Genomic DNA, 27,283 nt, shown 5'->3' with positions numbered 1-27,283 from the left:
CCATCCCATACCTAATCCCTCCATGCCCCAACATCCTGTGCCCATACCTCCATGCACCAACATCCCATACCTAATCACTCCATGCCCCAACATCCTGTGCCCATACCTCCATGCACCAACATCCCATACCTAATCCCTCCATGCCCCAACATCCTGTGCCCATACCTCTATGCACCAACATCCCATACCTAATCACTGCAAATCCCAACAGCTTTTAAACGCACTGTAACCATCCTCCACATACCAACAGCCCATACGCAGACGCCCAAATAGCCTGCCAACATCCCTCACCCACTCAATGCCCCAACAGCCTAGCAACACAGCGTACCCGATCATACATGCATCAACAGCCCATAGCCACCCCCCCCACATCTCAATAGCCACCCCATACCATCAGCCCACATTACAAATGGCATGCCAACAGTCAGTACCCATGCCGAGTTTACCAATGCCACAAAACCAACCCTTCACCTCCATAGCAGCCTATAGTCAATACAACCCCCCCTCCTCCCTCCATGCCTCAAACTTTATAGTTATACATATTCAGTTTCATTTACATATCAGCCAATATACAGAAATGATAAACGCCGCTCTATGCTCAAATATTTTATTTAATTAACCTGCAAATCAATTATATATAAAATCAATCATCATCATCATCATCATCAAACAGTAGCCACAAAACCAGTCATTCAGCCAGAGGAAGAGTTAGCAGTCACGCCCGAGTCCCCTTATAATAACAGATAATTATTACACTCCAGGCTTTAAGGATATCCATGCTCAAGCAAAAGGTAAATTAATTAGTACATCAGTCTATTTCATGGAACCATCTGGATATCCTGAAAACATGGAGCGTAATAGCAGAGCTTGGGAGACGTTGTCCTCAGAGATAGTGTAGCGGTGGTGTGCCCGGCGCCTCTTCTTATGCATGGACAAACAGAAGAACATGGCGGCAATTGAGCTGCAGTTTCTATTTTAGGGACAAAGCTATGAAAAACATATAAAATTAGTCGGTCTAACAACCGCCGCTAGAACATTCAGGCGCAGGGGAGGTCCGAGGGCACTTTGCTCTGTATTTATTTGCCCCGCTGGTCTGCAGCAACCCATTAAACAGGAGTAAGTTCAGATAGAATTGTTAATGTACTTAAATATATTTTATAGATACACGCGTCAATACACACAGATGGCTCTCGTTTTAGTTACGCCTGCAAATCAGCTGATGTGGCAGTAACTCTGGGCATAAAAGCATGCAGACATGGTCAAGAGGTTCAGTTGTTCAGACCAAACACCACAATGAGGAAGAAAAGTGATGTGACCATAGAATGACTGGGGCTACCAGACACTTTGGGTAAGGGTCTCTCAGAGACTGCTGATCTCCCAGGATATTTACAGAGTAGATCATGGAACCTTGCAGCCGACGGGCTACATAACTGGAAGGCCACGCCGAGTTCATCTCCCGTCAGTGAAGAACAGGAGACTGCGGCTACCTAACCTGGACAGCTGAAGAAGGGCAAACTTTACCCGGTCGGATGATTTTTTTTTAACATCTCCCGCATGTGGGGGTCAGAATTTGGTGAAACAACGGGAACCTACTCATCGATCCCGAGAGTGGTTTAGGCTGGTGCTGGATTGGTGCAGTGGTTTGTTATCTCGGCATACATTAGGCTCCGTAAATCCAACCGAGCAGAACTTCAGAAATTGTGGGGCCTGGCACACCAGTCCCCACAGCCCCCCCCTACTGGCTACCCTGCCATGATGTCACCTAGCGGTTAGCCAACAGAAGTAGCTCATACCAGACAGCAGCCATCTTGTACTTCGCTACGGGACCATTTTATACCTCATCTACAAAGTGGAGCTGTTTGTAGTGTGCGCAGACATTTAAACACACCGCCATCCACTCAAAAGGGTGCCGTTGGCTTAGGAGGCATCTCTCAAGTCCCACGAAATGGATGTATGTAGACACTGGGAAAATAAGACAATCACCAATACTGTGTGCGAGCAGACATTTTATTAATAAATAATTATTTCTGGGTTTCTGAGCTATCTAGAACTTTACATGAAACTCCGCAATCTGCGGCTGAACAAAACAAGCTTTCATCTGGGCGAGTTTGCAGAAGTCACCAATGCACGGTTCAATCAATCCCTTAGCCAAGATGATCTCACCTGAGCAAACAGAGGCAGACTCCGCTGTGCTCGGTCATTGTCTTCCAAACACAATGTGACTGGTCCTTGACGACGGAGAATCAACAAGTCTCCAAATATTTATCTGGGGTCCAGTGACTCGATAACCCGGCCCAGGACGCAAACATCCCAGAGCGCCGAGAACGAAGCCTTGGAAGGAGAGTGATGAAGAGAACGGCTGCACAGCGCCCCCTGCTGATTCCAAACAATGCTACTGAAATTTTTTAACAACGCAAAAACCATTACAGACCCAGAGAGCCTGAAAAACGGGTCTGGCGGTGAGATTTTGTTAACGTAAATCGATATCTCGAAGCACAAAGCCCGAGCTACAAGGACAGAATGATTTCAGAGCCGGACAATTAATAGTTACTGGGAAGCCGGTAGGCCTCGGGGGAATCCGTGTCAGAATTTCCAATACTATAAGAAACTAGTGAAGCGTGTACATACTGTACTTCTGCCATTTAAGCAGTGTACGCAGCAGCTTTAGGAGAACACACCTTTATAGAGGGTAAGAGAATTTCATTGTACAAATAAACAAAGCACAGGATTCATTCTCGCTCAATATTAAGAGGACTAGACAGTAATCGTAACGGAGGAGCACAGTGACCGATAACGTGGCATAGATGATAGGCGTTCAGGCTCCGCTACATGTTACAGATTATTAGCAAGTGTCCAAGGCATCTACGCTAGGCGATTAGGTAACTGCTGGTTCCTGCCACACGGTGAGATGACCAGGCTTGTATCTGGAGGTCTCCGCAGCTGGTGCGATTAGGAGGAGGCTGATGACCGGGATAAAATTGTGCAAAAGGAATAAAGAGGCCTTGAGTGGCAAAAATTTCTTTATTTGGATTTGGAAATAGCCAGACCGATGAGCCCAGCGAGACCGGCAACTCCCAGGGCCATCCCGCCGACGATGGCCATGCCAACTAGTCCTTCTGCAAGAGCAAGGAGAGATTGTGAGAGGCCTGGTTATATCACTACATGCTCTACGGTACAGAACGGAAGGACGCTTAGCCAGTATTGCAGGAGGAATGTGTGCTATCACTGAAGGACGTCATGCATCATAACGATACTATTCCCAGTCAGTCATTCACAAGTGTCACCACCCCTACCAACGCCTGTACCTCACCGGCTGTTCCTTCACTTATCCAAATTTCACACATCACGTTTCTGCACTTTCCCACAACCACTACATCAAATGCCCAGGCTGCCCTTCTCACCACTACCTCTTACATCTACACCCACCCTTCCCTCTTCTACCTTCACGTCACCCACCACTGCCCTTCCCTCTTCTACCTCCTACATCTACGCCCACCCCTGCCCTTCCCTCTTCTACCTTCACGTCACCCACCACTGCCCTTCCCTCTTCTACCTCCTACATCTACGCCTACCCCTGCCCTTCCCTCTTCTACCTCCACGTTACCCACCACTGCCCTTCCCTCTTCTACCTCCTACATCTACGCCCAGCCCTGCCCTTCCCTCTTCTACCTTCACGTCACCCACCACTGCCCTTCCCTCTTCTACCTCCTACATCTACGCCCACCCCTGCCCTTCCCTCTTCTACCTTCACGTCACCCACCACTGCCCTTCCCTCTTCTACCTCCTACATCTACGCCCACCCCTGCCCTTCCCTCTTCTACCTCCTACATCTACGTCACCCACCCCTGCCCTTCCCTCTTCTACCTCCTACATCTACGTCACCCACCCCTGCCCTTCCCTCTTCTACCTCCTACATCTACGTCACCCACCCCTGCCCTTCCCTCTTCTACCTCCTACATCTACGCCCACCCCTGCCCTTCCCTCTTCTACCTCCTACATCTACGCCAACCCCTGCCCTTCCCTCTTCTACCTCCTACATCTACGTCACCCACCACTGCCCTTCCCTCTTCTACCTCCAACATCTACATCACCCACCACTGCCCTTCCCTCTTCTACTTCCTACATCTATGCCCACCCCTGCCCTTCCCTTTTCTACCTCCTACATCTACGTCACCCACCCCTGCCCTTCCCTCTTCTACCTCCTACATCTACGTCACCCACCCCTGCCCTTCCCTCTTCTACCTCCTACATCTACGTCACCCACCACTGCCCTTCCCTCTTCTACCTCCAACATCTACATCACCCACCACTGCCCTTCCCTCTTCTACTTCCTACATCTACGCCCACCCCTGCCCTTCCCTCTTCTACCTTCTACATCTACGTCACCCACCCCTGCCCTTCCCTCTTCTACCTCCTACATCTACGTCACCTGCCCCTGCCCTTCCCTCTTCTACCTCCTACATCTACGTCACCCACCACTGCCCTTCCCTCTTCTACCTCCTACATCTACGCCCACCCCTGCCCTTCCCTCTTTTACCTTCTACATCACCCACCCCTGCCCTTCCCTCTTCTACCTCCTACATCTACGCCCACCCCTGCCCTTCCCTCTTTTACCTTCTACATCACCCACCCCTGCCCTTCCCTCTTCTACCTCCTACATCTACGTCACCCACCACTGCCCTTCCCTCTTCTACCTCCAACATCTACATCACCCACCACTGCCCTTCCCTCTTCTACTTCCTACATCTATGCCCACCCCTGCCCTTCCCTCTTCTACCTCCTACATCTACGTCACCCACCACTGCCCTTCCCTCTTCTACCTCCAACATCTACGCCCACCCCTGCCCTTCCCTCTTCTACCTCCTACATCTACGCCAACCCCTGCCCTTCCCTCTTCTACCTCCTACATCTACGTCACCCACCACTGCCCTTCCCTCTTCTACCTCCAACATCTACATCACCCACCACTGCCCTTCCCTCTTCTACTTCCTACATCTATGCCCACCCCTGCCCTTCCCTCTTCTACCTCCTACATCTACGTCACCCACCACTGCCCTTCCCTCTTCTACCTCCAACATCTACATCACCCACCACTGCCCTTCCCTCTTCTACTTCCTACATCTACGCCCACCCCTGCCCTTCCCTCTTCTACCTCCTACATCTACGTCACCCACCCCTGCCCTTCCCTCTTCTACCTCCTACATCTACGGACACCCCTGCCCTTCCCTCTTTTACCTTCTACATCACCCACCCCTGCCCTTCCCTCTTCTGTCGCCTATATCTACATCACCCACCCCTGCCCTTCCCTCTTCTACATCCTACATCCCTGCCCTTCCCTCTTTTACCTTCTACATCACCCACCACTGCCCTTCCCTCTTCTGCCTCTTACATCTATGTCACCCACCACAGCCCTGCCCTCTCTGCCTCCTACATCTACATCATCCACCCCGGCCCTTCCCTCTTCTACCTCCTACATCACCCACTCCTGCCCTTCCCATCCCTGCCTAGTAAATCTACGTCACCTGCCCTTCCCTCTTCTACCTCCTACATCTACGTCACCTGCCCCTGCCCTTCCCTCTTCTACCTCCTACATCTACGTCACCCACCACTGCCCTTCCCTCTTCTACCTCCTACATCTACGCCCACCCCTGCCCTTCCCTCTTTTACCTTCTACATCACCCACCCCTGCCCTTCCCTCTTCTACCTCCTACATCTACGCCCACCCCTGCCCTTCCCTCTTTTACCTTCTACATCACCCACCCCTGCCCTTCCCTCTTCTACCTCCTACATCTACGTCACCCACCACTGCCCTTCCCTCTTCTACTTCCTACATCTATGCCCACCCCTGCCCTTCCCTCTTCTACCTCCTACATCTACGTCACCCACCACTGCCCTTCCCTCTTCTACCTCCAACATCTACGCCCACCCCTGCCCTTCCCTCTTCTACCTCCTACATCTACGCCAACCCCTGCCCTTCCCTCTTCTACCTCCTACATCTACGTCACCCACCACTGCCCTTCCCTCTTCTACCTCCAACATCTACATCACCCACCACTGCCCTTCCCTCTTCTACTTCCTACATCTATGCCCACCCCTGCCCTTCCCTCTTCTACCTCCTACATCTACGTCACCCACCACTGCCCTTCCCTCTTCTACCTCCAACATCTACATCACCCACCACTGCCCTTCCCTCTTCTACTTCCTACATCTATGCCCACCCCTGCCCTTCCCTCTTCTACCTCCTACATCTACGTCACCCACCACTGCCCTTCCCTCTTCTACCTCCAACATCTACATCACCCACCACTGCCCTTCCCTCTTCTACTTCCTACATCTACGCCCACCCCTGCCCTTCCCTCTTCTACCTCCTACATCTACGTCACCCACCCCTGCCCTTCCCTCTTCTACCTCCTACATCTACGCACACCCCTGCCCTTCCCTCTTACCTTCTACATCACCCACCCCTGCCCTTCCCTCTTCTGTCGCCTATATCTACATCACCCACCCCTGCCCTTCCCTCTTCTACATCCTACATCCCTGCCCTTCCCTCTTTTACCTTCTACATCACCCATCACTGCCCTTCCCTCTTCTGCCTCTTACATCTATGTCACCCACCACAGCCCTGCCCTCTCTGCCTCCTACATCTACATCATCCACCCCGGCCCTTCCCTCTTCTACCTCCTACATCACCCACTCCTGCCCTTCCCATCCCTGCCTAGTAAATCTACGTCACCTGCCCCTGCCCTTCCCTCTTCTACCTCCTACATCTACGTCACCTGCCCCTGCCCTTCCCTCTTCTACCTCCTACATCTACGTCACCCACCACTGCCCTTCCCTCTTCTACCTCCTACATCACCCAAAGCTACCCTGCCCTCTTCTACATCACCCACCCCTGCCCTTCCCTCTTTAACCTTCTACATCACCCACCACTGCAATTCCCACCCCTGCCTCCTACGCCACCCACCCTCTGCCCTTCCCTCTTCTGCCTGCTACATCTACGTCACCCACCCTCTGCCCTTCCCTCTTCTACCTGCTACATCTACGTCACCCACCCTCTGCCCTTCCCTCTTCTGCCTGCTACATCTACGTCACCCACCACTGCCCTTCCCTCTTCTGCCTGCTACATCTACGTCACCCACCACTGCCCTTCCCTCTTCTGCCTCCTACATCTACGCCCACCCCTGCCCTTCCCTCTTCTGCCTCCTACATCTACGTCACCCACCACTGCCCTTCCCTCTTCTCCCTCCTACATCTACGTCACCCACCACTGCCCTTCCCTCTTCTGCCTGCTACATTTATGTCACCCACCACTGCCCTTCCCTCTTCTGCCTGCTACATCTACGTCACCCACCACTGCCCTTCCCTCTTCTGCCTCATACATCTACGTCACCCACCACTGCCCTTCCATCTTCTGTCTGCTACATCTATGTCACCCACCACTGCCCTTCCCTCTTCTGCCTGCTACATCTACGTCACCCACCACTGCCCTTCCCTCTTCTGCCTACTACATCACCCGACCCTACCCTTCACTCTACTGCCTCCTACATCACCCACCTCTTACCTCTCCTGCCAGGGCATGCTGGTATGTGTAGTTCTACAGGTACTGAATTTCCACAGGATGCCTGCCCTTCCCATACCAACCACCTCTAGGTCACACATTTTTGCCCTTCCACTTCTCGTTACCTTTTTGCATCTTTTTCTCTATCACTTTCTCCAGCTCCAGGGCCTGGGTGTTCTTTGGTTCCTTGTGCAGAAGACTTCGGACATACTTAAGTGACTTCTCATATTCCTGCAGAAAGAAATACCACATTCCAGGAAAAAAAAGTCAGTAAAGTTCTATAGAATTTTTATTTTTTTCTATTATACTCCCAAACACGACCTCCTATAGCTATACATACACATGAGCAACAAACCACGTTTGTAATATATCAGCGCACGATACAGAATATACAGTATAGAGCTATGGAAATTCGCAGAACACTAGACGGGAGACTGATATCGCCATGGACCCGGGTAATGCCCAGATGACCATAGAGCTGAAGAACTCTGGAGGTTACAGTAGGTCCCCGATTATTTTTCCGTGAGGTCTTCTTACCTTTAGCCGGTAATGTGCCACTGACAGGTAAAACAGGTAATCCCGCTGTTCCTCTTTACCTCCTTTTGGCAAAAGATCTACACAAAAGAAAAAAACAGAGAAATAAGGGCCCTATACTTGCAGTGTTCAACGGCTTTAATGCGGACCCTCTCATACGTCAGGTGTAATCCTGATACGGGGGAAAGGGAGACAGCATGAAATCGGGCGAATAGTTAGACAAGTCCTAATAATACTCAGATCATCCAGGAAGCTCGCGCACAGTATAGGAGAGTGACAAGAACATCATAACAGGATCAAACACCAAAGAGCGTCTGCTCAGCGGCTCACCTTCCAGAAGCACAGCCCCTTTCTGGATGTCGTCGGAGTACTTGCTGCGGATCAAACACCAGGCGTATTCAAACTGGGTGCTCTTACTGAGCGCGCCGGCGCCGACTTCGGCCAGGTACTTCTTCTCAAATCTCTGCAAACAAACAGAACTTTCAGCCCGGGCACAGGGATCTTGGCGCAGTGTGTGTGTTGAGGGGGGCGGGGGTAACAACTCCATGCCTAATGTTACAGGAACCACGGGATAACCGCTCTCTACTGTGCACATCATTTGCCTGGAGCACTATGGAAAACGAGTGTAAGCTGCAAATATAAAATAAGAATTTACTTACCGATAATTCTATTTCTCGTAGTCCGTAGTGGATGCTGGGAACTCCGTAAGGACCATGGGGAGTAGCGGCTCCGCAGGAGACAGGGCACATCTAAAGAAAGCTTTAGGATCACCTGGTGTGCACTGGCTCCTCCCCCTATGACCCTCCTCCAAGCCTCAGTTAGGATACTGTGCCCGGACGAGCGTACACAATAAGGAAGGATTTTGAATCCCGGGTAAGACTCATACCAGCCACACCAATCACACTGTACAACTTGTGATCTGAACCCAGTTAACAGCATGATAATAGAGAAGCCTCTATAAAAGATGGCTCACTACAACAATAACCCGAATTTTTTGGTAACAATAATTATGTACCAGTATTGCAGACAATCCGCACTTGGGATGGGCGCCCAGCATCCACTACGGACTACGAGAAATAGAATTATCGGTAAGTAAATTCTTATTTTCTCTGACGTCCTAGTGGATGCTGGGAACTCCGTAAGGACCATGGGGATTATACCAAAGCTCCCAAACGGGCGGGAGAGTGCGGATGACTCTGCAGCACCGAATGAGAGAACTCCAGGTCCTCCTCAGCCAGGGTATCAAATTTGTAGAATTTTACAAACGTATTTGCTCCTGACCAAGTAACTGCTCGGCAAAGTTGTAAAGCCGAGACCCCTCGGGCAGCTGCCCAAGATGAGCCCACCTTCCTTGTGGAGTGGGCATTTTAAGATTTTTGGCTGTGGCAGGCCTGCCACAGAATGTGCAAGCTGAATTGTACTACAAATCCAACGAGCAATCGTCTGCTTAGAAGCAGGAGCACCCAGTTTGTTGGGTGCATACAGGATAAACAGCGAGTCAGATTTTCTGACTCCAGCCGTCCTGGAAACATATATTTACAGGGCCCTGACCACGTCAAGCAACTTGGAATCCTCCAAGTCCTTAGTAGCCGCAGGTACCACAAAAGGTTGCTTCATGTGAAATGCAGAAACCACCTTAGGTAGAAATTGAGGACAAGTCCTCAATTCTGCCCTGTCAGAATGAAATATTAAATAAGGGCTTTTATATGATAAAGCCGCCAATTCTGACACACGCCTGGCTGAAGCCAGGGCTAACAGCATCGTCACCTTCCATGTGAGATATTTTAAGTCCACAGTGGTGAGTGGTTCAAACCAATGTGACTTTAGGAAACTCAACACAACATTGAGATCCCAAGGTGCCACTGGAGGCACAAAAGGAGGCTGTATATGCAGTACCCCTTTTACAAATGTCTGAACTTCAGGCACTGAAGCCAGTTCCTTTTGGAAGAAAATCGACAGGGCCGAAAATTGAACCTTAATGGACCCTAATTTTAGGCCCATAGACAGTCCTGTTTGCAGGAAATGGAGGAAACGACCCAGTTGAAATTCCTCTGTAGGGGCCTTCTTGGCCTCCCACCACGCAACATATTTTCGCCAAATGCGGTGATAATGTTTTGCGGTTACGTCCTTCCTGGCCTTGACCAGGGTAGGGATGACTTCATCTGGAATGCCTTTTTCCTTCAGGATCCGGCGTTCAACCACCAAGCCGTCAAACGCAGCCGCGGTAAGTCTTGGAACAAACAAGGCCCCTGTTGGAGCAGGTCCTTTCTTAGAGGTAGAGGCCACGGTTCGTCCGTGAGCATCTCTTGAAGTTCCGGATACCAAGTTCTTCTTGGCCAATCCGGAGCCACGAGTATCGTTCTTACTCCCCTTTGCCGTATAATTTTCAGTACTTTTGGTATGAGAGGCAGAGGAGGGAACACATACACTGACTGGAACACCCACGGTGTTACCAGAGCGTCCACAGCTATTGCCTGAGGGTCTCTTGACCTGGCGCAATACCTGTCCAGTTTTTTGTTGAGGCGGGACGCCATCATATCCACCTTTGGTTTTTCCCAACGGTTCACAATCACGTGGAAGACTTCTGGATGAAGTCCCCACTCTCCCGGGTGTAGATCGTGTCTGCTGAGGAAGTCTGCTTCCCAGTTGTCCACTCCCGGAATGAACACTGCTGACAGTGCTATCACATGATCTTCCGCCCAGCGAAGAATCCTTGCAGCTTCTGCCATTGCCCCCCTGCTTCCCGTGCCGCCCTGTCTGTTTACGTGGGCGACTGACGTGATGTTGTCCGATTGGATCAATACCGCCTGACCCTGAAGCAGGGGTTTCGCTTGACTTAGGGCATTGTAAATGGCCCTTAGTTCCAGAATGTTTATATGAAGAGATGTCTCCAGGCTTGACCATAAGCCCTGGAAATTCCTTCCCTGTGTGACTGCTCCCCAGCCTCGCAGGCTGGCATCCGTGGCCACCAGGACCCAGTCCCGAATGCCGAATCTGCGGCCCTCTAGAAGATGAGCACTCTGCAACCACCACAGGAGGGATACCCTTGTCCCCGGTGACAGGGTTATCCGCTGAAGCATCCGAAGATGCGACCCGGACCATTTGTCCAGTAGGTTCCACTGGAAAGTCTTGCGTGGAATCTGCCGAATGGGATTGCTTCGTAGGAAGCCACCATTTTTACCCAGAACCCTTGTGCATTGATGCACTGAGACTTGGTTCGGTTTTAGGAGGTTCCTGACTAGCTCGGATAACTCCCTGGCTTTCTCCTCCGGGAGAAACACCTTCTTTCTGGACTGTGTCCAGGATCATCCCTAGGAACAGAAGACAAGTCGTCGGAACCAGCTGCGATTTTGGAATATTGAGAATCCAATCGTGCTGCCGCAACACTACCTGAGATAGTGCTACACCGACTTCCAAGTGTTCCCTGGATCTTACCCTTATCAGGGAATCGTCCAAGTAAGGGATAACTAAAATTTCCTTCCTTCGAAGGGATATCATTTCGGCCATTACCTTGGTAAAGACCCGGGGTGCCGTGGACCATCCCTACGGCAGCGTCCGAACTGATAGTGACAGTTCTGTACCATAACCTGAAATACCCTTGGTGAGAAGGGTAAATTTTGACATGAAGGTAAGCATCCTTGATGTCCCGAGACATCATGTAGTCCCCTTCTTCCAGGTTTGCAATCACTGCTCTGAGTGACTCAATTTTGAATTTGAACCTCTGTATGCAAGTGTTCAAAGATTTTAGATTTTAGATTTTAAAATCGGTCTCACCGAGCCGTCTGGCTTCGGTACCACAATAGTGTGGAATAATACCCCGTTCCCTGTTGCAGGAGGGGTATCTTGATTATCACCTGCTGGGAATACAGCTTGTGAATGGTTTCCAAAACTGCCTCCCTGTCAGCGGGAGACGTCGGTAAAACAGACCTTTGGAAACGGCGAGGGGGATACGTCTCGAATTCCAATTTGTACCCCTGAAATATTACCTGAAGGATCCAGGGGTCTACTTGCGAGTGAGCCCACTGCGCACTGAAATTCATTGAGAACGGGACCCCACCGTGCCTGAACTTGTAAAGCCCTAGCGTCATACTGAGGGCTTGGCAGAGGCGGAAAAGAGTTTCTGTTCCTTGGAACTGGCTGATCTCTGCAGCCATTTTCCTCTCCCTCTGTCACGAGCAGAAAAGAGGAACCCTTTTGTCCGCTTGCCAACCAGGACTGCGCCTGATAATACGGCGTCTTATTTTGAGAGGCGACCTGGGGTACATCCCCTTTTTTGTTAAGGCAATACTTCCAAATGCCGTTTGGAATCCGCATCACCTGACCACTTTACTGGTATAATTGGACAACGCACTTATACTTGATGCCAGTCGGCAAATATTCCGCTGTGCATCATGCATATATAGAAATGCATCTTTTAATTGCTCTATAGGCAATAATATACTGTCCTTATCTAGGATATCAAATTTCCAGTCAGGGAATCCGACCACGCCAACCCAGCACTGCACATCCAGGCTGAGGCGATTGCTGGTCGCAGTATAACACCAGTATGTGTGTAAATACATTTTAGGATACCCTCCTGCTTTCTATCAGCAGGATCCCTAAGGCCGGCCATCTCCAGAGAGGGTAGAGCCCTTGTTCTTACAAGCGTGTGAGCGCCTTATCCCCCCTAGGGGGTGTTTCCCAACGCACCCTAACCTCTGGCGGGAAAAGGTATACTGCCAATAACTTTTTAGAAATTATCAATTGTTATCGGGGGGAAACCCACGCATCATCACACACCTCATTTTATTTCTCAGATTCAGGAAAACTACAGGAAGTTTTTCCTCACCAAACATAATACCCCTTTTTTTGGTGGTATTTATATTATCAGAAGAGTGTAAACTTTTTCCATTGCCTCAATCATGCAATGTGTGGCCCTATTGGAAATCACTGTTGTCTCTTCACCGTCGACACAGGAGTCAGTATCCGTGTCGGCGTCTGTATCTGAGGTAACGGGCGCTTTAGAGCCCCTGTATGAGACGTCTGGACATGCACAAGCTGAGTAGCCGGCTGTCTTATGTCTACCACTGTCTTTTATACAAAGCTGACACTGTCACGCAATATCAACAGTACATCCACTCAGGTGTCGACCCCCCAGGGGGTGACAACACTATTACAGACACTCTACTCCGTCTCCTCATCATTTTTCTCCTCATACATGTCGACACAAACGTACCGACACACAGCACACACACAGGGAATGCTCTGATAGAGGACAGGACCCCACTAGCCCTTTGGTGAGACAGAGGGAGAGTTTGCCAGCACACACCAGAGCGCTATATATATATATACAGGGATAACCTTATATAAGTGTTTTTCCCTTTATAGCTGCTGTATTGTTTATACTGCGCCTAATTTGTGCCCCCCTCTCTTTTTTAACCCCTTTCTGTAGTGTAGTGACTGCAGGGGAGAGCCAGGGAGCTTCCCTCCAACTGAGCTGTGAGGGAAAATGGCGCCAGTGTGCTGAGGAGATAGGCTCCGCCCCTTTCTCTGCGTCCTTATCATCCGTTTTCTTGTATGTTTTGGCAGGGGTTAAATGCATCCATATAGCCCAGGAGTTATATGTGATGCATTTATTTTAGCCATAAAAGGTTTTCTATCGATTTATTGCGTCTCAGGGCGCTGCCCCCCCAGCGCCCTGCACCCTCAGTGACCGGAGTGTGAAGTGTGCTGAGAGCAATGGCGCACAGCTGCGGTGCTGTGCGCCTACCTTTATCTGAAGACAGGAAAGTCTTCTGCCGCCGATTTTTCCGGACCTCTTCGCTCTTCTGGCTCTGTAAGGGGGCCGGCGGCGCGGCTCCGGTGACCCATCCAGGCTGAACCTGTGATCGTCCCTCTGGAGCTAATGTCCAGTAGCCTAAGAAGCCCAATCCACTCTGCACGCAGGTGAGTTCGCTTCTTCTCCCCTTAGTCCCTCGATGCAGTGAGCCTGTTGCCAGCAGGTCTCACTGAAAATAATAAACCTAAACTAAAACTTTCACAAAGAGCTCAGGAGAGCCCCTAGTGTGCACCCTTCTCGTCGGGCACAGAAAATCTAACTGAGGCTTGGAGGAGGGTCATAGGGGGAGGAGCCAGTGCACACCAGGTGATCCTAAAGCTTTCTTTAGATGTGCCCTGTCTCCTGCGGAGCCGCTACTCCCCATGGTCCTTACGGAGTTCCCAGCATCCACTAGGACGTCAGAGAAATGTTTATATAAAAATAAGACTGCATAGGGTTTAGTAGTCCTTTCTCCCCGTGTCAATGGACGCACATTCTCCCAGCCTGGCTCACAGATTCAACGCGCTTCCTCCACCCCTCATTCAATTTTAACTTCTTTATGAACAGTTAATTACATGGCGCATACATGTTCCACGGCGCTGTACAAATAACAGCCACCGAGCTCAGTCCCTGCCCCAGTAGCGTAATAAAAGAGACTGACAGGACTTTTAAACAAACAGGAGAAAAAGAGGACATGCAGGGGTAGTCAGTCACTAACAGAACCCCACGCCCTGGGTGACTTGCTGACCCAGTCAGCAGCTAGTGCCCGTGGCGCTGCTGGCACAGACGTAATAACTGCCCGGGTCTCAGAAGGGCAAACACACCAACCAAAGACCCATGTAAGATCTAACCCCAGCAGAACACAAACACCGTCCTCTGCTGGGGGAAGAAAAATAAGATTTTAAACCTACCGGTAAATATTTTTCTCCTAGTCCGTAGAGGATGCTGGGGACTCCGTAAGGACCATGGGGTAGAGACTGGCTCCGCAGGAGACATGGGCACTCTAAAGACCTTTTATGTGTGTGAACTGGCTCCTCCCTCTATGCCCCTCCCCCAGACCTCAGTTATAGAACTGTGCCCAGAGGAGACGGACAGTACGAGGAAAGGATTTTTGTTAATCTAAGGGCGAGATACATACCAGCCCACACCATACACACCGTACAACATGGTATATACACTAAACCAGTTAACAGCATGAACAAACAGTATCAGCCAGAGACTGATCCCAACTGTAACATAACCCTTATGTAAGCAACAACTATATACAAGCCTTGCAGAAATTGTCCGCACTGGGACGGGCGCCCAGCATCCTCTACGGACTAGGAGAAAAAGATTTACCGGTAGGTTTAAAATCTTATTTTCTCTTACGTCCTAGAGAATGCTGGGGACTCCGTAAGGACCATGGGGTTTATACCAAAGCTCCAGACCGGGCGGGAGAGTGCGGATGACTCTGCAGCACCGATTGAGCAAACATGAGGTCCTCATCAGCCAGGGTATCAAACTTGTAAAATTTTGCAAGTGTTTGAACCCGACCAAGTAGCTGCTCGGCAAAGCTGTAATGCCGAGACGCCCCGGGCAGCCGACCAAGAAGGGCCTTTACCGAATTTGGTAACGGCAATCCAGCCGTAGAATGAGCCTGCTGAATCGTGTTACAGATCCAGCGTGCAATAGTCTGTTTAGAAGCAGGAGCGCCAACCTTGTTGGCTGCATACAGGACAAACAGTGCCTCTGTTTTCCTAACCCGAGCCATTCTGGCTATATACATTTTTAAGGTCCTGACTACATCAAGGGACTTGGAATCCTCCAAGGCACCCGTAGCCACAGGCTCCACAATAGGTTGGTTCATGTGAAACGACGAAACCACTTTAGGCAGAAATTGAGGACGAGTCCTCAACTCTGCTCGATCCACATGGAAAATCAGATAGGGGCTCTTGTGAGACAAAGCCGCCAATTCGGACACCCGCCTTGCAGATGCCAAGGCCAACAATATGACCACATTCCAAGTGAGAAACTTCAATTCAACTGTTTGAAGAGGTTCAAACCAGTGCGATTTAAGCAACTGCAACACCACGTTAAGGTGCCACTGGGGGCACAAAAGGAGGTTGGATGTGCAACACTCCCTTAACAAAAGTCTGGACTTCTGGGAGAGAAGCAAATTCCTTCTGAAAGAATATAGATACGGCCGAAATCTGCACCTTAATGGAGCCTAACTTTAGGCCCATATCCACACCAGACTGTAGAAAATGGAGAAAACGTCCTAGCTGAAGATCCTCAGTAGGAGCATTCTTGGCTTCACACCAAGACACATATTTCCTCCAGATACGGTGATAGTGCTTCGCCGTTACCTCCTTCCTAGCTTTAATTAGAGTAGGAATGACTTCACCCGGAATCCCTTTCCTAGCTAGGATTTGGTGTTCAACCGCCATGCCGTCAAACGTAACCGCGGTAAGTCTTGGAACACACAGGGCCCCTGTTGTAACAGGTCCTCCCTGGGAGGAAGAGGCCACGGATCTTCTGTGATCATTTCCTGAAGATCTGGATACCAGGCCCTTCGAGGCCAATCTGGAACAATGAGTATTGTCTGCACTCTTGTTCGTCTTATGATTCTCAATATTTTTGAGATGAGTGGAAGTGGAGGGAACACATAGACCGACTGAAACACCCATGGTGTCACTAGGGCGTCCACCGCCACTGCCTGAGGGTCCCTCGACCTGGAACAATACGTCCGAAGCTTTCTGTTGAGGCGTGACGCCATCATGTCTATTTGAGGGAGTCCCCAACAACTTGTAACCTCTGCAAAGACTTCTTGATGAAGTCCCCACTCCCCTGGATGGAGATTGTGCCTGCCGAGGTAGTCTGCTTCCCAGTTGTCTACTCCCGGAATGAAGACTGCTGACAGAGCGCTTACATGATTTTCCGCCCAGCGAAGAATCCTGGTGGCTTCTGCCATTGCTGCTCTGCTCCTTGTCCCACCCTGGCGGTTTACATGCGCCACAGCTTTGACGTTGTCGGACTGGATCAGAACGGGTAGGTTGCGAAGCAGATTCTCCGCCTGTTGTAGGCCGTTGTACATGGCCCTTAATTCCAGCACATTGATGTGTAGACAAGCCTCCTGGCTTGACCATATTCCCTGAAATTTTTTTCCTTGTGTGACTGCTCCCCATCCTCGGAGGCTCGCGTCCGTGGTCACCAGAACCCAATCTTGAATGCCGAACCTGCGACCCTCTAGAAGGTGAGTACTCTGGAGCCACCACAGGAGAGAGACCCTGGCCCTGGGGTACAGGCTTATCCTCCGATGCATCTGTAGATGGGACCCTGACCACTTGTCCAGAAGGTCCCACTGAAAAGTTCTTGCATGGAACCTGCCGAACGGAATGGCCTCATAGGCCGCCACCATCTTTCCCAATACTCGAGTGCATTGATGAACTGACACTCTTTTTGGTTTCAGCAGGTCCCTGACCATGTTCTGGAGTTCCTGGGCTTTTTCCATTGGGAGAAAAACCCTCTGTTTTTCCGTGTCCAGAATCATGCCCAAAAACGATAGCCGAGTTGTCGGAACCAACAGCGACTTTGGAAAATTTAGAATCTAGCCGTGTTGTTGTAGTACTCTCAGGGAGTAACCTTGCATCATCATTGTCGACACTGGAGTCGGAATCCGTGTCGGTATCAGTGTCTGCTATCTGGGTAAAGGGACGTTTATGGAACCCTGAAGGGTCTTGTGACACAGTAAAAGCCATGGATTGACTCCCTGCTTTGTCCTTGGACTCTGCTTTGTCCAATCTCTTATGTAATAAAGCCACATTAGCATTCAAAACATTCCACATGTCCACCCAATCAGGTGTCGGCTGTACCGACGGAGACACCACCACCATCTGCTCTGCTTCCTCCCTAGACGAGCCTTCCACTTCAGACATGTCGACACACACGTACTGACACACCCACACACACTGGGATAAATGAATATGGGGACAGACCCACAATAAGGCCCTTTGGAGAGACAGAGAGAGAGAGTATGCCAGCACACACCCAGCGCCCCTACGCTCTGAAACAAAGTCCCAGACCTGTAAAACGCTTTTATAACAAAATAAGCACCAAATAAATGTGCCCCCCCCCCTCGTTTTTGCCCCCTGTTACTTGTACAGCAGGGGAAGAGTCCGGGAGCAGCTTCTCTGCAGCATGCTGTGGAGAAAATGGCGCGGGTAAGTGCTGAAGGATCAAGCTCAGCCCCCTCGTCGGCGGGCCTCGGTCCCGCTATTTTTCTTTATACTGGCGGGGTTTTTAATATATACTGCCTCCGCAGTATCTATATATCTGCCAGTCTAATTCTGAGGCCATAATTGCTGCCCAGGGCGCCCCCCCTGCGCCCTGCACCCTTGCTGTGCCTTGTGTGTGTGTGGGAGCAATGGCGCGCAGCGCGACCGCTGCGCGGTACCTCATGAAGATCTGAAGTCTTCTGCCGCCTTTGAAGTCTTCTTGCTTCCTTACTTACCCAGCTTCTATCTTCCAGCTCTGTGAGGAGGACGGCGGCGCGGCTCTGGGACGAACAGCAAGGACGACACCTGTGTTCCGACCCTCTGGAGCTAATGGTGTCCAGTAGCATAAGAAGCAGAGCCCATCAGTCCAGGAAAGTGGATCTACTTCTCTCCCCTCAGTCCCACGAAGCAGGGAGCCTGTTGCCAGCAGTGCTCCCTGAAAATCAGAAACCAAACAAAAGTATTTTCTAGAGAAACTCAGTAGAGCTCCCCTGCAGTGCATCCAGTCTCCTCTGGGCACAGGATCTAACTGAGGTCTGGAGGAGGGGCATAGAGGGAGGAGCCAGTGTACACCCATTCTAAAGTCTTACAGTGCCCATGTCTCCTGCGGAGCCCGTCTATACCCCATGGTCCTTACGGAGTCCCCAGCATCCTCTAGGACGTAAGAGAAAAGTGAATTGCATATTAAATTCCATCTGAGGTTACTCCGAGGGTCCTGTATTACTCCGAGGGTCCTGTAGTTTCATACTAGGGCTCTGTGCCAGCGCCGACACCAATGTATGGGACCTCTGACAGGGGAAATGCCTCCTGCGATGTGTCATTCCGTATACAGACACTGGATGAGTGTTCGGGAGGGAATGAAAGTGTTGGCGAGACGGGTGGGCACGGGGGTGTGGTTCATCAAATAGACAGTGTCTAGGTCGACAATGTTTAGGTCGACCACTATAGGTCGACAGTCACAAGGTCGACATGGATGGAAGGTCGACAGGGTTTCTAGGTCGACATGTGCTAGGTCGACAGGTCTAAAGGTCGACATGAGGATTTTTTTTTTGTGTGTCGTTTTCTTCGTAGAGTGACCGGGATCCCAAATTAGTGCACCGCGTCCCCTCGCATGGCTCGCTTCGCTCGGCACACTTTACCGTTCCAATCGTAGTCCACGTGGATCATTAAGTATGAAAAAATTCAAGAAAAGAAAAAAAAAAAAGTGAAAATCCTCATGTCGACCTTTAGACCTGTCGACCTAGCACATGTCGACCTAGAAACCCTGTCGACCTTCCATCCATGTCGACCTAGTGACCGTCGACCTAAACATTGTCGACCTAGACACTGTCGATCTTCAGACCGGATCCCGGGCACGGTCGTTCACTAATACAGAACTCCTCTCGTGCTGCAGTTGTCTCATTGCATTCCCCAGACACTCCCCGCTCTCCGTTCCACCACTCCTATACACTGGCATGGAATGGCGGTGAAGGGTTAGAATTCGGGATCACAGTCCTAAGGAATAAAATTTGCAAGCAGGAGAGGTGTATTAGGGGTGGGGGCGAGTTGAGGGGACACATGAGGCACCTGACTGCATGGTCACTGATCCTATCCAATCACAAAACACCTCCTGGCTCAGAGGAGGCGTTACCATCCCCGCCCTTCCTGCACCGGCGCGGCGCCATCCGCTGGTCATTTCAAGCCTAAACCATGGGAGAACAGTTCCTTTACTCCTGTCCTGGTATATAAGTCAACAGCAGAGGAATACGCTGTGCCGCAGGGGTTAACCGGATGCACGGCTTCCCACATGTGAGTGCCGACACGTCTATGATCTCAACCACAAAATATCTCCTGACAAGTGTCTGAACACGAAGAGCTGGCAGCGAGGCACCTCTCTGTGTACACAAGGCGAGGGCACTTAGCAACTATATACAAGGAGACGGCCTGCGGAGACAGATTAATGAACTGAGCAGGGGGGGGGGGCAGGGACGACGACAAGACGGAAAACGGGGGGGGGGGGGGGGGGGGGCAGCTTTTATACTTTTTATTATCTAGGTAAGGGTACCAAAAAAATAAGAATTTACTCACCGGTAATTCTATTTCTCGTAGTCCGTAGTGGATGCTGGGAACTCCGTAAGGACCATGGGGAATAGACTGGCTCCGCAGGAGACTGGACACTCTAAAAGAAAGATTAGGTACTATCTGGTGTGCACTGGCTCCTCCCACTATGCCCCTCCTCCAGACCTCAGTTAAGGAAACTGTGCCCGGAAGAGCTGACACAACAAGGAAAGGATTTGGAATCCAGGGTAAGACTCATACCAGTCACACTGTACAACTTGTGATAACCATACCCAGTTAACAGTATGAACAACAACTGAGCCTCATTTAACGGATGGCTCATAACAATAACCCTTTAGTTAAGCAATAACTATATACATGTATTGCAGAGAGTCCGCACTTGGGACCGGCGCCCAGCATCCACTACGGACTACGAGAAATAGAATTACCGGTGAGTAAATTCTTATTTTCTCTGACGTCCTACTGGATGCTGGGAACTCCGTAAGGACCATGGGGATTATACCAAAGCTCCCAAACGGGCGGGAGAGTGCGGATGACTCTGCAGCGCCGCATGAGCAAACTCAAGGTCCTCCTCAGCCAGGGTATCAAACTTGGAGAACTTAGCAAACTTGTTTGACCCCGACCAAGTAGCAGCTCGGCAAAGCTGTAAAGCTGAGACCCCTCGGGCGGCCGCCCAAGAAGAGCCCACCTTCCTTGTGGAATGGGCTTTCACCGATTTTGGATGCGGCAATCCAGCCGCAGAGTGAACCCCGCTGAATCGTGCTACAGATCCAGCGAGCAATAGTCTGCTTCGAAGCAGGAGTGCCAACCTTGTTGGCTGCATACAGAATAAACAGCGAGTCAGACTTTCTGACTCCCGCCGTTCTGGAAACATAAATTTTCAAAGCCCGGACTACGTCCAGCAACTTGGAATCCTCCAAGTCCCTAGTAGCCGCAGGCACCACAATAGGCTGGTTCAAATGAAATGATGATACCACCCTAGGGAGAAATTGGGGACGAGTCCTCAATTCTGCCCTGTCCATATGGAAGATCAGATATGGGCTTTTACATGACAAAACCGCCAGTTCTGACACACGCCTAGCCGAAGCTAAGGCCAATAGCATGACCACTTTCCACGTGAGATATTTTAGCTCCACGGTCTTAAGTGGCTCAAACCAGTGGGATTTCAGGAAATCCAACACAACGTTAAGATTCCAAGATGCCACCGGTGGCACAAAAGGAGGCTGAATATGCAGCACCCCCGGAACAACATCTGAACTTCAGGCAGTGAAGCCAGTTCTTTTTGAGAGAAAATGGATAGGGCCGAAATCTTGACCTTTATGGATCCTAATTTTAGGCCCATAGTCACTCCTGACTGTAGGAAGTGCAGGAATCGACCCAGCTGGAATTCCTCTGTAGGGCCTTCCCGGCCTCACACCAAGCAACCTATTTTCGCTATATACAGTGAAAAAGTCGTGCTGTCACGTCTTTCCTAGCCTTTATCAGCGTAGGAATAACTGCATCCGAAATGCCCTTTTCCGCTATGATCCGGCGTTCAACCGCCATGCCGTCAAATGCAGCCGCGGTAAGTCGTGGAACAGACAGGGCCCCTGTTGCAACATGTCCTGTCTGAGAGGCAGAAGACTCATGTCTCTTTGGGCATGCTTTATAACTATATATCTATCACTTAAGACAGCATCTTTAATATATTTACTAGGGTCTCAATCTCTGCTGATAAGGTACCTGTCCACGCTGCCACAGCGCTATAAACCCATGCCGACACAATCGCCGGTCTGGGTAGTATACTAGAATGTGCACGCTATCTGCAGGATCCCTGAGAATAGCAAGTGCTACCGTCTGTGCAAACAGGACAGCCTAGGGGAAGATTCTCAACACATCCTGGCCCTAGTGGGGAAAGGATACAGCCTGAGAATTCTCTTGTGGGAAGCTGCCGTCTCTTGTCTGGAGATTCCCGCTCTTTTTCCTCATGAGAGGAGGGAAATTTACCTCAGCATTCTTCCCCTTAAACATGTGTACTCTCGTGTCAGGGACAGATGAGTCATCAGTGATATGCAAATCATCTTTTATTTCAATAATCATATATTGAATACCTTCTAGCCATCTTGGCAGTGGAGTTAAACTCCGTGTCGATACCAGTGTTTGTTATTTTGGATAGTGAGCATTGTGAGACTCTGAAGGTCTCTGTGACATAGGGACAGACATGGGTAGATTTCCTGTCTGTTCCCTAACCATTTGTACAATAAATTCACCTTAGCACTTACACATATCCAAACAGGTGTTGGCGTTGTCGACGGAGACACCCTCTCACACACATATCCGCTCTATCACCTCCTTAGAGGAGCCTTTTACCTCAGACATGTCGACACACGCGTACCGACACACCACACACACAGGGGATGCTCTATTTGAAGACAGTTCCCCCACAAGGCCCTTTGGAGAGACAGAGAGAGAGTATGCCAGCACACACCCCAGCGCTATATAACCCAGGGATTACACTACAACTCAGTGTTTACCCAGTAGCTGCTGTATATACAATTTTTGCGCCTAAATTTATGTGCCCCCCCCCCCCTCTCTTTTCACCCTTTGTGTACCAGGATACTGCAGGGGAGAGCCTGGGGAGCTTCCTTCCAGCGGAGCTGTGAAGAGAAAATGGCGCCGGTGTGCTGAGGAAGAAGGCCCCGCCCCCTCAGCGGCGGGCTTCTGTCCTGTTTCTGACTAAAAATGGCGGGGGTTTTACACATATACAGTCACAGACTGTATTATGTGTATTTTTATGCCAAAGGTATTTTTATTGCTGCTCAGGGCGCCCCCCCCCCCCCCAGCGCCCTGCACCCTACAGTGACCGGAGTGTGTGGTGTGCAGTGGGAGCAATGGCGCACAGCTGCAGTGCTGTGCGCTACCTTAATGAAGACCGGAGTCTTCTGCCGCCGATTTCATCCTTCTTCTGTCTTCTGGCTCTGCAAGGGGGACGGCGGCGCGGCTCCGGGAACGGACGATCGAGGTCAGGCCCTGTGTTCGAACCCTCTGGAGCTAATAGTGTCCAGTAGCCTAAGAAGCACAAGCTAGCTGCACGCAGGTAGGTTTGCTTCTCTCCCCTCAGTCCCACGTAGCAGTGAGTCTGTTGCCAGCAGATCTCACTGAAAATAAAAAACCTAACAAATACTTTCTTTCTAGCAAGCTCAGGAGAGCCCACTAGGAGCACCCAGCTCTGGCCGGGCACAGATTCTAACTGAGGTCTGGAGGAGGGGCATAGAGGGAGGAGCCAGTGCACACCAGATAGTACCTAATCTTTCTTTTAGAGTGCCCAGCCTCCTGCGGAGCCCGTCTATTCCCCATGGTCCTTACGGAGTTCCCAGCATCCACTAGGACGTCAGAGAAATACTGAACAACAACAAAGTACACCAGTGTCTATTACAAACATACAGGTACGCGGCTAAACGGAGGCGAGCGACTTCCACGCGCTTACGTCTGCATTCTCGGTTCTCTGACGCCGAATGGCGCTCAGGAACTCCCGCCAGTTCCATGGGGCGCAGAGGTATATAACGGTTCCCCCAAAAAAGCGCCTGTTAAATAAACGTGGAAGCCAACAACCGCACGCATCACCCAACTCCGCATGTAACCCGTCTGCGTGCGCAGGGCGAGATGGTTTCCATTAAATGAAACCGATCCCCAACTCTATAAACCAGGCCCGAGGAATTCAGGCATGAATAGCGCAAACCGGTCAGCGTTATCTGTGCGGCAGTAAACACGTAGAGGCGAGAAAGTGCCACCTGTGTACACCTATATAAATAGCACTGAGATGGTAAGGGTCAGCGAGGGCTCTATATCACTGACACATGGGAGATAAAGCAGAGTAAGCATCGCCACATGACACGCAGCCATGACCGGGAACAAGGGGTTATAAAGCAATATTGTTCTACAGTGCAAGAAAGAAGTGTGGGGCTCTGGCGCCATCTGCTGGGACTTCAGAGGAAGCTCACTCAAATGCAATGTACCTGTAACTTGTATCCAGTATTACATCCCTACTGCAGCTGAAGGTAAACCTTTATTTATATGGCGCCACAAGGGATCCGCAGCGCCCAATTACAGAGTACGAAAGGAAATAATTCCAGCCCAACGAGCGTCCTACAGTGCCAGCTAACGTCTCTTGACCCTTCTTCCTATGTACACAGATCTGTCCTCACCAATATAGCCTAAATATATGACATCAGAAGCGAGACGCCTGGCGCTACTGAGCTGCACCGCGGGGTATAGCGTCTTTTTCACCCAAATGCAATACGTCAACACCGCGCAACGAGTCGGACCCGATTCATTTGATATGCGACACTTGTCAGACTGAATCTGTATATGCGGCACAACGGAGAGAGACTCAGACTCCGTCACACTCAGAAATAGCGCAGGGAAGGGATGCCTGGCGTGACTTCATCAGTAGTGTATGAGGACACATCTGTAATCTGGGGAGGAGGCGCTGTGACCAGTGACCGGGGAGTGGGGGGGGGGGGGGGCAGGGATGTCCAAACAGAGGTCCCTGACACCGATCTGTTACCTGGCGCACACAGACGCAACAAAACGCTAGCTATGCTGATGGTGGGACGTCCAGTCTAGCGCCGAGTCAAATTCTGACTGTAGTTTGTATGTTCTCCCCATCATATTATTTCAGGTCGTGTATGCAGGTCCAGTAGCTGCCTGCTCACAGTCTAAGGGCCCCATACACTAGAACGATAATGTCCGATTTCATCCGATTTCGGCCATTCGGGACGATACATTGGATGAAATCGGGCATTTTCGGATGTGTTTTACATCCGATCCGATGTCCCGTGAGCATCGGATCGAAACCCCTAAGAGCCCCATACACTAATGCAACATGTCGGACCCTCACGTCGCAGGCGATCACTCCGGCAGCCTCCCGGGGCGACAGGATCGCATAGGATACATCATATGCGGTCCTTTTGCTTACGATGTATCTTGTGCGATCCCAGCCATGTCTGCGGGATCCGACATGTGGCTAGTGCAGCACGGTCAATCTAGGGGATCCGATCCGATGCTCACGGGACCGCGCATCAGTTCGGATGTAAAACACGTCCGGAATGCCCGATTTCATCCGATATATCGGCCCGAATGGCCGAAATCGGGCATTATCGTTCTAGTGTATGGGGCCCTCTAGATTGACCGTGCTACACAATGTAACACACGTCTTGCATGAAGGTACCGCGCAGTTTCTCAGCCGCGGTCACACGGACATCACTGCATTTGATGGATAAGCATCTGCAGCATTACCCCACTGCTGCAGGCGAGCGGGGGGAGGGGGTCATCGTCTGCATACACATCAGAACTGCACGTGGTGGGGAAGGGGGGGCATCTCTGTGCCCACCGCAGTACAATCTGTCCGTGCAAAAAAAGATTAAAACCTGATATTGCTCAAATCTGATCATTGCAAATGTGGGGAAAATGGGTTCAGCACAGGAGCGAGAAACCCATCGGCAGAGTACGGGCTACATAGAACTACTCCGACAAAAAAAAAAAAAAAGTGTGTGTCTCAGTGTAAAGAGTTTAGCTTCCTGCTTGGGGATTAGTGGCGTGTATAGTGGAATACGGGGTTGGGGTAGGATTAAGGTTGGGGTGCCGGCAGCTCGCAGACTGGATCTTACATTGCGGCTGCGGTAAAAGTGATATACGGCGCCCAGTATAACACAGAACGTTCTGCCTGCAGTATAACAGCACCTGCGGCGCCATCGCAGAGCTCCCACTTCCTGACGTAAGGATATAGGGGTCTATTTACTAAGCCCTGGAGAGAGAGAGAGAGAGAGAGAGATAAACTACCAACCAATCAGCTCCTAGCTGCCACGTTACAGGCGGTGTATGAAAAATGACAGGAGCCCATTGACTGGCACTTTATCTCTCTCCGAGTAAATAGACCCCATAGTCCCTACACATAGACCTGTTTGCGAGAACTTTATTTCCCAACGGCCGCACGCCTCCGGCCCGATCTACTTCCTGCTGTGACCAAAACCTCATCACACAGCCACCGCTGTATCCCTCCACAAGGATAAACACTACCAGCCGCCACAGCGACGCTGCCTCACTATGGGGTAAACGCGCCGGTATCACCCTTCCCGCTTCGCCTCTTCACCGAGGCGAGGCGGGAGGCACTAGCGCCGAGATGCCCCCCCTCCGGCGATACCCGCAGCCTCTTCTGTGTCATCCCCACACAGAACGGTTCTATCCCAGGGACCATCTTATTTATTTGTTTATTACCAGTTATTTATATGGCGCACACATATTCCGCAGCGCTGTACAGAGAGTATTTGGCCAGTCACATCAGTCCCTGCGGCAGAGGAGCTTACACTCTACATTCCCTGCCACACGCACACACGCTAGGGTTAATTTTGTTGGGAGCCAATTAAGCTACCAGTATCTATTTGGATTGTGGGAGGAGACCGGAGTCCCCGGAGGAAACCCACTCAGTCACAGGAAGAACATACAAACTCCACACAGTTAGGGCCACGGTGGGAACCGAACCCAGGACCTCAGCGCTGCGAGGCGGTAATACTAACCACTGCACACACCGTGATGTAACAGTACCTGTTACATCTAGACAGGGGCATGCCCTGTGTATATAGTGTACAGGGGGTATATAGAGTATACAGAGACCCCCTAAATGACTGATGAGGTCACACAGCCGGATAACACGTCACCCCCATACGTTACATGACGTCACTGCCCCTATAGCTTGCGTCTCACCACAAGATCCTCCACAGCAACCAGGTCATTGAGCACGGCCTCCATCCTGCGCGGAAGAGGAGTGACCAGACCCCGCCCAGCCGTCCTTATATCACGTTCCGGCGTCGTTACCTCACTGCCCGGCCGCCGCCATCTTACGTGCTGGCACTCTTAACGCCAATCTTTGTGCGCTGCGATGGCGGCCATCTTAGGTGTGGGCGGTCTGAGGGTGCTGCTTCAGTACTGGCGGCCATCTTAAGTGTGGGCGGTCTGAGGGTGCTGCTTCAGTACTGGCGGCCATCTTAAGTGTGGGCTGTCTGAGGGTGGTGCTCAATACTGGCTGCCATCTTAAGTGTGGGCTGT

General features: G+C 50.9%; 1 protein-coding gene across 1 annotated transcript; it reads right to left on the bottom strand.

Moving 5' to 3' along the window:
* Positions 1–1,993: 1,993 nt before the first annotated feature.
* FIS1 (fission, mitochondrial 1) lies at positions 1,994–27,049 on the bottom strand. The gene is made up of 5 exons (XM_063930757.1): positions 26,942–27,049; positions 8,423–8,555; positions 8,096–8,172; positions 7,684–7,789; positions 1,994–3,116 (listed from the first exon to the last, which is right to left on the bottom strand). The coding sequence occupies exons 1-5, from the start codon at positions 26,984–26,986 to the stop codon at positions 3,022–3,024; spliced, it is 456 nt and encodes a 151-aa protein (XP_063786827.1). The 5' UTR covers positions 26,987–27,049; the 3' UTR covers positions 1,994–3,021.
* Between the last annotated feature and the right edge of the window lie 234 nt (positions 27,050–27,283).

This window comes from Pseudophryne corroboree, chromosome 6 (genome assembly GCF_028390025.1).
Source record: "Pseudophryne corroboree isolate aPseCor3 chromosome 6, aPseCor3.hap2, whole genome shotgun sequence".
In the NCBI taxonomy this organism is placed as follows: domain Eukaryota; kingdom Metazoa; phylum Chordata; class Amphibia; order Anura; family Myobatrachidae; genus Pseudophryne; species Pseudophryne corroboree.
The sequence above is the reverse complement of the archived record's forward strand: the minus strand, read 5'-3'. Positions and strand labels throughout refer to the sequence as shown.